The 13,540-nt window shown below is 57.2% G+C and overlaps 1 protein-coding gene across 2 annotated transcripts; it reads right to left on the minus strand.

The window, feature by feature from the left end:
- Positions 1-141: 141 nt before the first annotated feature.
- OPN4 (opsin 4) lies at positions 142-12,351 on the minus strand. 2 transcript variants are annotated; one of them, XM_017893260.1, is made up of 11 exons: positions 11,979-12,122; positions 10,311-10,458; positions 9,392-9,422; positions 8,454-8,587; positions 7,940-8,143; positions 7,159-7,330; positions 6,563-6,727; positions 5,226-5,333; positions 4,185-4,365; positions 2,829-2,972; positions 599-904 (listed from the first exon to the last, which is right to left on the minus strand). In XM_017893260.1, exons 1-11 carry the CDS (start codon positions 12,120-12,122, stop codon positions 866-868), a joined length of 1,470 nt encoding a protein of 489 aa, XP_017748749.1. In that variant the 3' UTR covers positions 599-865. The 2 variants fall into 2 exon arrangements, with proteins under 2 accessions (XP_017748748.1, XP_017748749.1); XM_017893259.1 differs by lacking the exon at positions 9,392-9,422 and having other exon boundaries at positions 142-904; positions 10,313-10,458; positions 11,979-12,351.
- Positions 12,352-13,540: the final 1,189 nt, after the last annotated feature.

Consider the following 13,540-nt stretch of genomic DNA (forward strand, 5'->3'; position numbering starts at 1 on the left):
GCTCCCTGCAGTTTGAGGTGGGCCTCAGAGTGAGAGTCCCAAGAGTGGGGACAGAGGGAGGAGAGGAAGTGAAGTTGCTGGAGGCATTACAAGCCAGGCCCTGGTTCTCTCCCATAATAGCACCAACAGGTAGAGGCCATATTTTGTCTGAAGACACCTTCTCCACTTTTTATTTTCCTATACCCTGTCAGATCCACACAGCCCTGGGAGGAGCTTACATGAAATGATTCATTCCATTACATGAAATGAATTACAGATGCAGAGTGTGCACGCATGTGCTTAGTGTGCATTCAAATAGGTAACTATGCGAGAGCGTGCCTGCAAATGCCCGTGTGCACAAGAATGTGGGCCACAGTGGGACCGTGCGCTGGGGGAAGAAGCCAGAGGTGAGTAACTGTTCCAGTGTGCAAAGGGAGGTCTGTGCTCGGCTTCAGCTGTTGGCAGTGGGAGATGCGGAGCTGGCCTTCCTATGCCAGTGACAGGCCCACCCTGGGAACAGAGGCTCATGAATAGCTGGTGTGTTCTCTGGAGCCATCACCATTGTCATCGCTTGGACAATTGCAGCACACAGCATTTGAGGAGAGGCAGACAACTCGGGAAGCGGGAGAGCCTGGGCACACACCCCTCAGGCTGAGCCTGGGATGCGGCTGCTGAGCTGGAAAGTGGGTGTGGAGGATGTTGTGGGGCAGGAGTTTTGAGGTGTGGAGAGGGGACATGGGGCTAGGGCTGCGAATCCTGTGCAGCACGGGTGACAGGGCCACTTCCAAAGCCTGCAGGCTCACAGCGTAATCCTGGGTCTGTGTACGTGAGGGAGACATGGGGGTGCTGGATGTGTCCCAGAAGAAAGGGAGAGCCAGTGGGTGTCCTACATCCTGGAATCCTTGCAGGGGAGCAGCCCCTTGGTCTGCAAACAAACAGCACACATCTGTTTAGCTGAGGAGCAGTTCACTGGGGGCAGTCTCCCGATGACCCGCCACACGCTGGGTCACCGAGCAGTGGGGAGGTTGCAAGGAAGGGCCAGGTTGTGTGCTGGGTCAGGGATGGGTCTTCCCAGAGTCCACAGCCCAGAGTAGGAGCCAGTAACACCTAACACTGCCTGCAGAGCATCTCCTGGGATGCTCCCTGGGCTCTTGACTCCTGGGGTCACAACTGAACTCATCCTCACCCCCACGATCTAATCCTCTCCTCTCCTCTCCTCCACATGTGGAGACTCTGGAATCACCCCGGCTCCTGCTGCCCTTAAATGGGTCACTCCTTGCCTGCCCTGCAGCGCTTCCTTCCTCTAGTCTTCACCCTGCAAAGCTGACCAACCCCCTCCCAGGGCTTCCTGTCCCTAGGTCAGGTCCAGAGACACCTAGGCCAGTGCCTGATGGGGCCTTGCCTTCCCACTGCTCCTACCACCTCCGGCCCGTCTTCCCTTCTCCTATGTCCCCCATTGCCAATCCCCAAGGTCCCTCTGGCTGCTCTCAGGGTCACAGAGAGGACATCCTGTTCCAGGACATATTGAGCTCTCCCCTGTGCCCCTGTGTTTGCACAGTCACAGTAGGCTGTATCTCATCCTGGACAGATCAGTGCTCCCCACTCGCATCCCCTGCCATGCACTGCAGATCCCTGCATTCACCTTACCGTTCCCTGGGGAGCCTCAGGGACTTGCCTCTGCTTCAGTAGCCGTGCGTGCTCACAACCTCGATGGCAGCGCTTATCACATTTGTGTGGTTGGATTGTTTGATGGGTGCCAGCACCCCACCCCAGCCTATCCCTCCAAGATCACAGGCACTGTGTCTTTCATCAGTGCCTGGCCAGCCTGGGTGGTCCACTGCCAGCGACTTTAGTTCACTGGCATTATGGCATGCCACAGTGGCCCTGGGTCCAGGACAGGGGCGGTGCCACCCAGGGGGAATGCTGGAGAGAGCTGAGGCTACCCAACTGCAGGTACCAGCCCAGGACTTTCGTTCTTTGGATGCACAGGGACACAGCACTCAGGAAGGAAGGAAGGCAGGAAATGTTGCCTTCTGGCCTTTGGACTAGCTAAGGAAGCCAGAGAGAGCCCAGGAGCTGAGCTGGGGGTTGTTGTGGTGGGTGTGACAGGAGGGGCAGTGGCGGGAGCTGTCAGCTGGGGCGAAAGGGCTGCTTGGGAGCCTGTGGCACACGACATTTCCAGTGTTTCTAGAATAATGGGCCTTCTCTAATCGCCATCGACATTCCGTTCCATAGGCAACTTGGGCGACAGCTGGCCTTCTTTTAATAGCCAAAAGTATTCTGGAGTGACATCCTGATCTCAGGGCATTTTATGGTGAGCACATCCACAGCCTTTGCCAGCCCTTCCTCCCCCAGGTATGGTCCAACCTTGCAGTCCACAGAGAGGCACACCACACCCACACTCACTCATATGCACAGTTGAACAACAGACACATTGGGTGCAGTGCTCTGTCAACGTGTCAATGGGTGTTTACAGTGACAGAGCATAGTGCCGGCACATGGCCACACACATGCTCGAGCTATGTTCTGCCAGCTGTAGACCTCCTACTCTTATCAACACACACGTGCACTTATCATGGCACAGCACAGCCAACAGCACCGTGCAGAGTCAGAGTTGCATGATCACACACACACACACACAGACCACATGCAGGCCTTGCTCAGAGCATCTCGGAGTCACAGAGACCCCCAGGCAGACAAGGAAAAGCTGAGAGGTGCTGGGAGCAAGTGATTCCTGGAGGGCATTGCCCCTGCCCATGAGAACAAGTCTCCCTTTCCTGGCCTCTCCCTGGGCTACTGGCCCCTAATCCCCGCCCCTTTACGGATTGGCAGGTACCGGGCCCAGTCACCTTCCCTGGAGTCTCTGCTTCCTGTCCCTGGGGCCTGGGGGGCGCCTTGGCTTCCAAGTCCTCCAGACTCTGACCGTAGAGGGACCGCCCATTCGCTTGCTGGGCGGCTCCCCACACAGCTGCTGCCTCCATGTGTGTCCAGCCCTGGGGGAGGTGAGAAAGTGACTGTGAGGTGAGAGGGACAGTCCGTAGCTTTGCTCTGGCCCTTACCCCACCAGGTCCTCCTCCATCCTCCCAACAGGTATTCATTGCGGGAGGCCCCTGACACCATTTGCATGGTTGCTGGTCACCAAATAAACCCCGTAAATTGTGCATGCCTATGCTAGGGTGTGTGTGTGTGTGTGTGTGTGTGTGCGCGCGCGTGTGTGCAAGTTTGCTCCCCATCTGCACACCTGCAGACCTCCCTAAGCAAGTGGTTATTTATATTTTTGAATAGATGGGTGGTCTTCACGAGTGTCTAGGCCTCCATTAACAGATTAGATTTCTCCTTGTTGTTCACTACAGTGTTTTACAGGAGGGACCCCTGAGAGCTCCTCTCAGTCCCTCAACCAAGACCCCTGGGGATGCAGGCAGTGGGAGGAGATCGCTGGGGGGGTCAGTCGGCGGCAGCTCTTGTTGAGGCCCATAGAGGGCGCTGTAGGTAGAATTAAGGAAGAGCCCAAGTGTGGCGGGAATAGGAGCCGGTGGTGCACGGAGCTTTCCTGGGGGCATCTAGGGGCAGCAGAACTGCAGGCACCAAGGAGGGCTGACACCCACCCTGGACACACCTTGCCAGCGCTGATGTGAGATGCCTGTTTTCCCTTTCAGAGGAGGATGTGGAGCCTCAGAGGGGGTAAGTGACCTGCCCAGGCTCCCACAGTGAGCACGTGGTAAGCTGAGGCTCAAAGCCACATCTCCTATCTCCAGGGCCCATGAAAATCCTGTGAGCTCTTCAAGGCTCCCAGGAGGAGGGGGCTTAATGCGGAGGAGCAAGGAGCTCCAAGCTAACTCCTGCCTTGACTCTCCGGAGCCCTATCTAGGGCCAGATGTGCTGATCTCTTCAGGCTGCGGCTCTAGGGAGAGAGTCAGTGTGGAAAAGGAGATGGCCTGGAGTTGGAAGACCTGTGTTCAATCCTGGTCCTGCTCTTGGGAACCCCCAAACCATCCCTTCTCTGGCCCTAGTGCCCCTGCCTATCAGGGAGGATTATGAACTCCATGGGGGTGTTGGGATGGTCTCTTCCTGTCAGGGTGCCAGTGTCCTGAGGGTCCCTGAGTCTCAGAGGTAGCCCCACCAGGGCCCATGTTTCCCCCAGAACCCCAGGGCTGCCTGAGGAAGGGATGGCCAGGTGCAAGCTGGCAAAGGCCCAGCGTCCTTACCACCTCACTCTCTGAGCCCAGGGACTCCTGGCGCCTCCGTCCAGAGATCCAGCTGAGGTTGGAGGTATGGCTGATCAGCGTGGAGCGGTGGGTGGAGCGGTAGCTGGGGTAGGGGTGACTGTGCCGGTGTGATACACCCAGCAGCACCCCCAGGCAGGGCAGGTGCTGGGCAATGGCCACCCTGCAGGGGCCGCACATCTGATTAGGGCCAGGGGATGGGCAGACAGATGCAGGGGAGGGGATGGATGCACAGGGTGGTACAGGCCTAATGTGTGGTAACCGAGAGCTTCTGGGGAAATGGGGAGGCTCAGACCCTGGGAACCATGGCTGGTGATGAGGACAGAAAGACAGACGCTGGGTGGGGAGATTGACAGGTTCACAGGGCTGGTGGGAGGAACAGAGAGATTCTGGGTGGTAGGCATGCAGGGAGAGCCTGGGGATGTCATTTCCAGCCCCCAAGTGGTTGGCTCAAGCCACATCTCTGGTAACGGAGACCAGGGACACTCCTGAGCAGCCTCTGTGCTGGATGGGTTCAGGCCTGCCACTGGCCTTGGGAAGGCGGTGAGTGACTGACACCACCAGGCAAAAGCACTGAGGGAGAAGCAGCCTTGCCGGGTTGCTATCAGCACGCATACTGGCCCAGAGCCACTCCAGGCCCCTGCCAGGCCCTGGGAGCAGAGCTGAGCTCTCCCTGCTGTGGTCTCTTCAGGATGACACTATCAGGGAGGGCGGTGAGGGAAGGGTTTAAATTCACAGGGCTGTCCTGGCTGCCCTACACCCCAGGTCTGAAAGGTCCCATAGTTAGGATTGGATACTGCCCAGGGAGCCCTGACTTCCCTCCACACCGTGCACTCTGGGAAGCTGGGGTGGGGGAGGGAGGCACACCAACTCCAGATCCCACTCAGTGTCACTAGCTGCTCCCAGCTGCTGGTGGCCCCCATCCAACACACATACAAGAGACAGGAAAGGTGGTGGCCTCTGCCCCCATCTGCAGGCCAGGCCCTCGGAGGCCAAGGTTGGGGTTCTGGAAAAGAGCCACACCTGTACTTGGGGTGGGTGATGGCGTAAATGATGGGGTTGTGGATTGCAGAGGCCTTGGCGATGACGGCTGGCACCGAGCTCATGTAGGGTGTCAGGACATGTGCGTACCTAGGACAGAGAAGGTGTGGTCCCCAAGCTAGCTGGCCCTCCTGACGCACCTTCTCTTCTGGGCCAGGCCCTGCCAAAGCCCAAATCCTAATCCGGCCCAAACCAGCACCACTAAGTCAGCCCCACAGGGAGGAATTGGCAGTGCTAGGATAATTTTTTCTTTCTTTTTTTTTTTTTCTCTATCACCCAGGCTGGAGTTGCAGTGGCGTCATCTCAGCTCACTGCAACCTCTGCTTCCTGAGTTCAAGCAATTCTTCTGCCTCAGCCTCCTGAGTAGCTGGGACTACAGGCTCCCGTCACCACACCTGGCTAATTTTTGTATTTTTAGTAGAGATGGGGTTTCACCATGTTGGCCAGGCTGATCTCAAACTCCTGACCTCAGGTAATCCCTTGCCTTGGCCTCCCAAAGTGCTGGGATTACAGGCGCGAGCCACAATGCCAGGCCTATGCCAGAAGAATTCTGATCTGAGTGAGAAGGAGGGAGCAGCGGGTGGTTGAGTGTGTGGCTCTGGAAGGAAGATGTGCCGAATTTGGGGTGGAGGTTCCCAGGTCCACTGTCCCTTGGAGCCTGTGCTGCTGGCGATACCCCACTTCCCCCCATTGACTCTGGCCCTCGGACCCTCTGCCTAGCTCTTCTCATACCCCACCCCAGCCGTGATGCCCATTCTTGCCCTGGCTATTGTAGAGAAACCCCACAGTAGGGGCCTGGGGGGACCAGGCCATTCCTCCATAAGAAGGTCTTCTATCTAAACACTTCCAAGGTTAAATAGCCCTCACTTCTCAAAAACACTTCTGAAGGTGAGCCTGCATCCGTGCCGCTGCAGATGTCACAATCCCCAGACTCTAGCCACAAAGGGCTAGAAGGGCAGCTCTCAGGGACCCATTCCTGGAGATGGGCAGCACCTCTGGTCATGTGACCACAGCCCAAGTGGAGAGAGAGGAGACCTCAAGAGGAACTGTGTGTTCCAAAGGGGGCTAGCAGGCCGGCCGCCCAAAGCTTTGTGGGGCGCAGAGCTCCTCTGCATGTGCCCTGGTGCTTCCAGGAACTAGGTGGCCTCCCACCCACCCCGGGGCTGGGCACCTCACCCAGGGAGAGAATAAGCTGTGAGGCTGGTCTTAGGGTGCAAGGATGGCTGGCCGGGGTTGGGCTGGGAGGAAGAAGCTGCCCAGGTTTCTTGCTCCAACCCCCACCCCTTCAGCCTCTTCCCCAACTCTTTATCACTGCTTACCCAGCAAAGGCCACCAGGGCCACAGCAGAATAGGGAGCCCAGGAGAGCACGAAGAGGAGGATGACCAGCAGCATGATCTTGGCCATCTTGCACTCGCTCTGCAGCCGCTGCCGCTGCCACAGGGACTCGCCACTCCCCTTGCAGGCCCCGAAGGTCTGGAGAGCCCTAGGAAGGACGCATAGTCCAGGTCTGACCCTAGTCGGGTGGCAGCGAGCACCAGGGTCACGGCTGCTGTCGGGGAGCCTCCCTGGACTATCTTTGGGGGGCACTTGGGAGAGTGTCATTCCTTCCAGCAGTGCAGGCAGCCGTGACTTCCAGAAAGTTTTCTGTGACATGAGGGTCTTAGCTGCCCCCCACTCCCCCTTGATTCGGTGTGCCTTCTCTGCTCCCTTGGCCATGCCTAAAAGCCCTCCCCAGAAGCCCATGTCTCCTGAGGCTCACCCTAGACATCGCTGCCCCGTAAGCACGTGCTCAGCCTGCCTTCAGCCACTGGGCATGCTCTGGTAGGCTGGTGCAAGTGTGAGTGGTGGGGCAGGGGCCGCCTGGCAGAGGGGCCGGCCCCCCTCCTGTAGCCCCCTTCCATGCTCGGCTCTTACTGTCCTGTCTCCCGGATGGCCCTGAAGATGAAGATGTAGCAGTAGATGATGATAAGCAGAGGGAGGAAGAACACGAAGCAGCAGAGAAGCATGGTGTAGGCGCGCACGGCCGGCGTGAAGCTCATGTAGTCCCAGGAGCAGGATGTCAGCAACCCCTCAGGCACGTAGGCACCTGGGAGCCAGGGCAGGTGCTCAGGCTTTGTGGTGGCACTGACCAGGGCTCCTTATCTGGCAGGAGCTTTGTATGTGGCATTCGGGTCCCCATACAGCCCTGGCCCCTGACCTGGCCCTGTCCAGTGCAGTGAGGAAGCTGGAGGGAATTGGGATGGCCTGCAAAGCCCACTGCCTCCCATTCCTGCTAGATTTGAGCAGAAAGCTCACCATAACTACAAGATTGTGCTTGCCAGGGCTTCAGCCAGAGGCCTAGTCTTGCCCCAGGAGGGCTACTACCTTGCTCTCCACCCTTCCACCTGCAGAGGCCTCACACCCCAGCCCCCTGCCTAGTCTGACTCAGCATGAGAAGTACCTGTCACTTTGCCCCACCCAGAAAGCCTCTGTATTTTGGGATCAGCTGCCCAGGAGGTCCTTTGGCCCCTGATGGGGCACTGTCAGTTTCCCTTGCTGCCGGTCACATCCCTTGAATGTCCATCTGACCTGAGGCTCAGGTAGTTCCTGGGCACCCCTGTCCCCATCAGCTGGCTGACCCAAGTCCACCTACTTCCCCTTGAATGTGCCCCTCCCAGCCCATCTGCCCCACTTCCAGTTCCAGCATCCCACTTACTCCAGCCAAAGAAGGGTGGCAGACTCCAGGCCAGGGCATAGAGCCAAACGCCCAGCAGGACAAATGCCGCGCGCCTCTTGGATGCCACACCAATGGTGGCCAGCGGGCGTGTGATTACCAGGTAGCGGTCCAGGGCGATGGCCGTCAGGGTGATCATGGAGGAGATGCCAAAGAGAGCCCCACAGAAGGCATAGAACTCGCAGCCTGTGGGCACAGACCCTGCTCTGAGTCCTGGGGAGGAGGGTCTGGGGATGGGGTGGACTCTGCTCTGGCCCTCGCCTCACAGGAAGAGCAGGCCTGAGCACACCCCACCCCCTCCACCTGCCACATCTGGCCAAGGCTGGCAGAGGCCTCAGGACCAACACTGCATCTTCCGTTCTTGCTTACTCACAGGCAGCTACCCACTCTCTGCCCAGGCGCAGCAAATCACCTCCTTCGGGCCACCCACCATTGTGGGCATCCCCAGGTCAAAACCCTCCTCCTCCCTCGAGCAAAAGGGAGCCCCAGTATCTACCTGTCTCCCCAAAAAGCCAGTGCTTATAGAGGCTGCTGGCGAAGAAGACAGGGGCCTGGGTGAAGGACATGAGGAAGTCGCTGACTGCGAGGTTGATAATGAACATGTTGGCAGGTGTCCGGAGGCCTCTGCTCCTGGAAGGATCAGAAGCTGTTAGGAGGCACTTCCTGACACCTCCAGAGCTATGGGGAGCTTCCTGCACCCCTCAAGTACGCATGTGCACACATGTGCCACACACTCACACATGCACACACACACGGGCATGCAGACAGGCATGAGCTGCCGGGCCACAGAGCTATCCCACTGTCCAGCAGGGACCAGCTGAGCAGCTGTTGAACCCAGCAGTGTGGGCTGAGTGAGGACCCCAAGACAGCTCCCTCAGAGTGAAGCAGGGGGCAGTTTCTCTCCAAAATCTGAGGCGTGGCCCAGCGCAGGCCAGTTCTTGGGTCATGTCCCTTTCCTCTTCTCGCCCTCTAAATTCCTCTGCACGACTCACACCATCTCCTTGGCCAATTCACTGGTTTCCTTGAGTCCCTCCAGGCCAAGATCTCCCCAGAGGTTTCTCCCCAGGCTCCTCCTCCTGCGTACCCTGACTGTGCTTTCCCATGGCTTCTCACGCCTCCCTCGTCCTCGGGTCCCCCTTCCACCCTCCCTCCAGTGTCACATCCTGCCTGGGCCCTGCCCTACACACTGTCTCTGTAGTCCTCACCCTTGGGGATGGCAAAGGGCAGAGGAGCTGATGGCTGTGCACCACGACTGGGCCAGGCACTTTCACCAGCCTCAGCTCCTGTCATCTTCCATCTTTGCATCCACCCTGAGGGAGGCGTCATTGTCCCCATTTTCCAGACAAGATGCCCCCACTCATGAATTGACTTGCTCTGGTGCACAGCACTCAGTAAGTGGCTCATTTGTGGGGCAATACACATCCAGGAACTTACTGCATCATCACAGTGACTCCATGAAGCACAGCTCCGTTTCGCAGGTAAGAAAAGTGGGCTCAAGGAGGAGAAATTAGGTGCCCAGTCCTTTAGCTAGTAGGTGGGAGAGCCAGAGGGCTGTGTGGCCCTGGAGCCTGGGTCTCCTTCTCCATTCGCCTGTCTCAGTCACCGAGCCAGGCAAGGGGGCAGATGGAGAGGGACACTGGGGGTGGGTGTCAGGGGTGTTTGAGGGACTTGAGGATCCTGGTCCCCAGGAATGCTCTTTTTTGGGGGTTGGGGGTGGAGTCTTGTTCTGTTGCCCAGGTTGGAGTGCAGTGGCATGATCTCGGTTCGCTGCAACCTCTGCCTTCTGGGTTTAGGTGATTCTCCTGCCTCAGCCTGCTGAGCAGCTGGGATTACAGGCCCACACCACCACGCCTGGCTAATTTTTGTATTTTTAGTAGAGATAGGGTTTCACCACTTTGGCCAGGCTGGTCTCTTAACTCCCGACCTCAGGTGATCTGCTCACCTTGGCCTCCCAAAGTGCTGGGATTACAGGTGGGAGCCACCACACCCGGCCTAGTGTGGCTCTTCAAGGCAGGGGGAGGATGCTCTCTGGGGCAGGTGATGACAGAGGTGCGCTGAGGGCAGGGCAGAATGGTCAGAGACCCACATATTCTGGGCACACACACCCTCCACAGAGGATGCACCTGGGTCTCTATTAGTGCCAGTCAGTCAGGCCTCCCTGGACCATTTTTGGCTCTTTCAGTGACCTTGAGGAAGGTCTGGGCCTGAGATCATCGAAGGCATGGCCCTGCCCTCCCTGCCTAGCCTCAACACTGCCCTGGCCAGAGTTACAGCCAACATTCCTGCCCGCATGTTCTTCCTGCCTGCATGGCTGCCACCCTCAGTGCCCTGGGCCCAGCACCACCAACCAGGCACCTGCAGAAGGTATAGATGACCGTCAGGTTGCCCAGCATCCCCGTGAGTCCCACCAGCAAGATCACTGTGCCCAGAGTATAGTGGGCATGGTCTGGAACATCAACCGTGGGGAAGGGGACCCAGGCAGCAGCCCAAGTCCCAGCTGCCTGCGAAGAGACACAGAAACGAGGGAATCACATTATCCCTTGTCACCTTCAAATAATCCTGAGAAGGAAGAGTTAGGATTCTCAACAGGGCAGGAAAACAGGCTCAGAGTGGCAAAGCCACTTGCACACACAGCTCGCAAGTGGCCAAGAAGAATGGAAGTGCAGGTCCTTTCCAGAGTCGAGCCCAAGCTCCTAGACCATGGCACAGGGGCCTTCTAGGAGTAGGCTCAGATCACCTGCTGGAGGCTGGTAGGACAGACAGATATGTACCTGGCAAGCAGGGACATGGCCCGGATCACCCTATCTTTCCTTAGGGAGAAGGCAGAGCCAACTCCTGGGTGCATCCCTGCCTGCAGTATGGACTCCAGCCCAAGGGCCCAAGACAATGTTTGAGGCCTCTAGATGCTGGGGTTGTGAGTTGGGTGGAGCCCCTCTCAGGAGTCCTGTCCCCTACTGAGCCTTAGAGGAGAAGTTGCATTGCCCCATAGCGTAACTGGGTACAGCTGACCTTGATGCCTGGCATGAGAATGAAGGGAATTCCCTTTAGAAAGAAAGCTTAGGCTGGGCGCGTGGCTCAAGCCTGTAATCCCAGCACTTTGGGAGGCTGAGACGGGCGGATCACGAGGTCAGGAGATCGAGACCATCCTGGCTAACACGGTGAAACCCCGTCTCTACTAAAAAACACAAAAAACTAGCCGGGCGACGTGGCGGGCGCCTGTAGTCCCAGCTACTCAGGAGGCTGAGGCAGGAGAATGGCCTAAACCCAGGAGGCGGAGCTTGCAGTGAGCTGAGATCCGGCCACTGCACTCCAGCCTGGGCGGCAGAGTGAGACTCTGTCTCAAAAAAAAAAAAAAAAAAGAAAGAAAGCTTAGGCCTCCAGGGTCACTGAAGGGAGGTCATGACCATATCAGGTCAGGACAAAGGGATTTAAAGACTCCTCCCACCCTAACCCCTTTCTGGAGAAGAGAGGGTGGCTTGGTCTCTGTCCTACCCCAGTGGCCCCTATCACTACCGGAACCTTCCCATCCTGTCCAGCACCTGGGCCAGCATCCCCAGGTCCTGAGGGTGCCCTCAGCCCTCCCCAGCTAGCAGTGGTGTTGATGGAATATGGCCCTGGGCCTGGGCTAGGATGATGGAGGTGACAGAAGGCACCCAAGGCTTCACTGTGGGCTGGGCAGATCCAGAGACCCAGGGTGTGCCCTCCTCTCTGAAGGGCTCCATGGGACATCCAAGCAACCTCTAAAAGGAATGAGTGCAGCCAAGGACAGGTCTGGCCATTCCAGCCCCTTGTCCTCAGGGCTGGCCTTTCTATTCCTTGAATGCTCTCCATTGGGAAGGACATTGCCTGCACCCTCCTCTATCAGCCTGTTTATCGGGGGCAGGCTCAGGGAGGTCCAGTAATGGCTCAGCAGAGTTCAGACCTTTTCTATCTCCCTCTCAAAGCCCCTGCGTGTGGCCAGGAGGGGACCAGAAAGGGGATAGGGAAGTCTCTGTGCATGCACATGCTCGCCCAGGCTTACCGTGGGACTGACGGACGGAAGCTGGCCCTGGCTGGAGATGCTGCTCTGGGAGCTGTCCCACTTGCTGGGTGGGGCTGGGGTGGCCATGCAGCTGGGCTCCTGGGTTGGGCTTGGCCGGACTCTTGGACCCAAAGGAGGGTTCATCCCGAGTTGGGATGATCCTTGCTCAAGCCCACAGAGAAGTCAACGGCACAGGGAGCTCAGGACTTCAGCTGTGCTCAGCCTCCCAGCTTTCCTCCATCCTCAGCACCCCTGCTCAGCCTGCCCGCTGCTTTCTCCTGTGTCTGGCGCAGATCCAGCCTGGAGCTGCTCTTGGGGCTGGCGGTTGCTCTGTGTCTGGTGAAGCGCAAAGGAATGAGTGTCGCAGTTATGGTGACTCAAAGCCACAGAGTTCATCCCCATCTTTATACAGTGGTGCGGGAGCTGCACATGCTCAATCGCTCCATGCCTCCAGCTCACTCCGACCAAGGTCCCTGGGTGTCTATCTACGAAGGTCTGATGATGGTGGTGTGAATATGTGTGTGAGTATGTGTGTTTCAAGGGAGATTTCTGGATGATGGTGGCGTGAATGTGTGTGTGTGAGTGTGTGTGTGTGTGTTTCAAGGGAGACTTCTGGGATGATGGTGGCGTGAATGTGAGTGTGAGTGTGTGTGTTTCAAGGGAGATTTCTGGATGATGGTGGTGTGAATGTGAGTGTGAGTGTGTGTATGAGTGTGTGAAAGTGTGTGTTTCAAAGGAGACTTCTGGGATGATGTGAATGTGTGAGTGTGTGTGTGTTTTTCAAGGAAGATTTCTGGGATGGTGTCGTGAATGTGTGGATGTGTGAGGGTGTGTGACTGTGTGTGAGAGTGTGTGTTTCAAGGGAGATTCCTGGGCTCGGGCTCCTGGACATTGGGCAGAAGGCTCTGTCTTCTCCTTTCACCAGTCTATGTTGTGTTTCTTCCCTGAGCTCATCAAAAAAGCCTCAGCTACCCCAAGAGCCCCCAGAGCTGTTTGTGGGCAGCTGAGGCTGTGCAGCTCAGCCTCACCCTTTCCACAGTGGGCCCTACCACTATGTTTGGCCCCCATGAGCCATGGCGTTTTCACAGCCACCCTGCATAGAGCCAAGGTTGGTCACCCCTTCACAGATGAAGACAGTAAGAGGATGTAGCATTAGGGTGAGATCAGATCATGAGGTGGCTTTTGCTTGTTTTTTGATAAGAAAGTTTTATTTTTAAATTTTATTTATTTATTTATTTATTTATTGAGACAGAGTCTTGCTCTCTCGCCCAGCCTGGAGTGCAATGGTGCCATCTCGGCTCACTGCAACCTCCGCCTCCCAGGTTCAAGCGATTATCCTGCTTCAGCTTCCCGAGTAACTGGGATTACAGGCACCTGCCACCACACCCAGCTAATTTTTGTATTTTTAGTAGAGACAGGGTTTCACCATGTTGGTCAGGTCGAATTCCTGACCTCAGGTGATCCGCCCACCTCGGCTTCCCAAAGTGCTGGAGTTACAGGCGTGAGCCACTGGGCCCGGCAGAAATTTTTAAAGTATAAAGATTTTTTAATTTTTGGAAGAG

This window comes from Rhinopithecus bieti, unplaced genomic scaffold (assembly GCF_001698545.2).
Source record: "Rhinopithecus bieti isolate Rb0 unplaced genomic scaffold, ASM169854v2 scaffold_23869, whole genome shotgun sequence".
Lineage (NCBI taxonomy): Eukaryota > Metazoa > Chordata > Mammalia > Primates > Cercopithecidae > Rhinopithecus > Rhinopithecus bieti.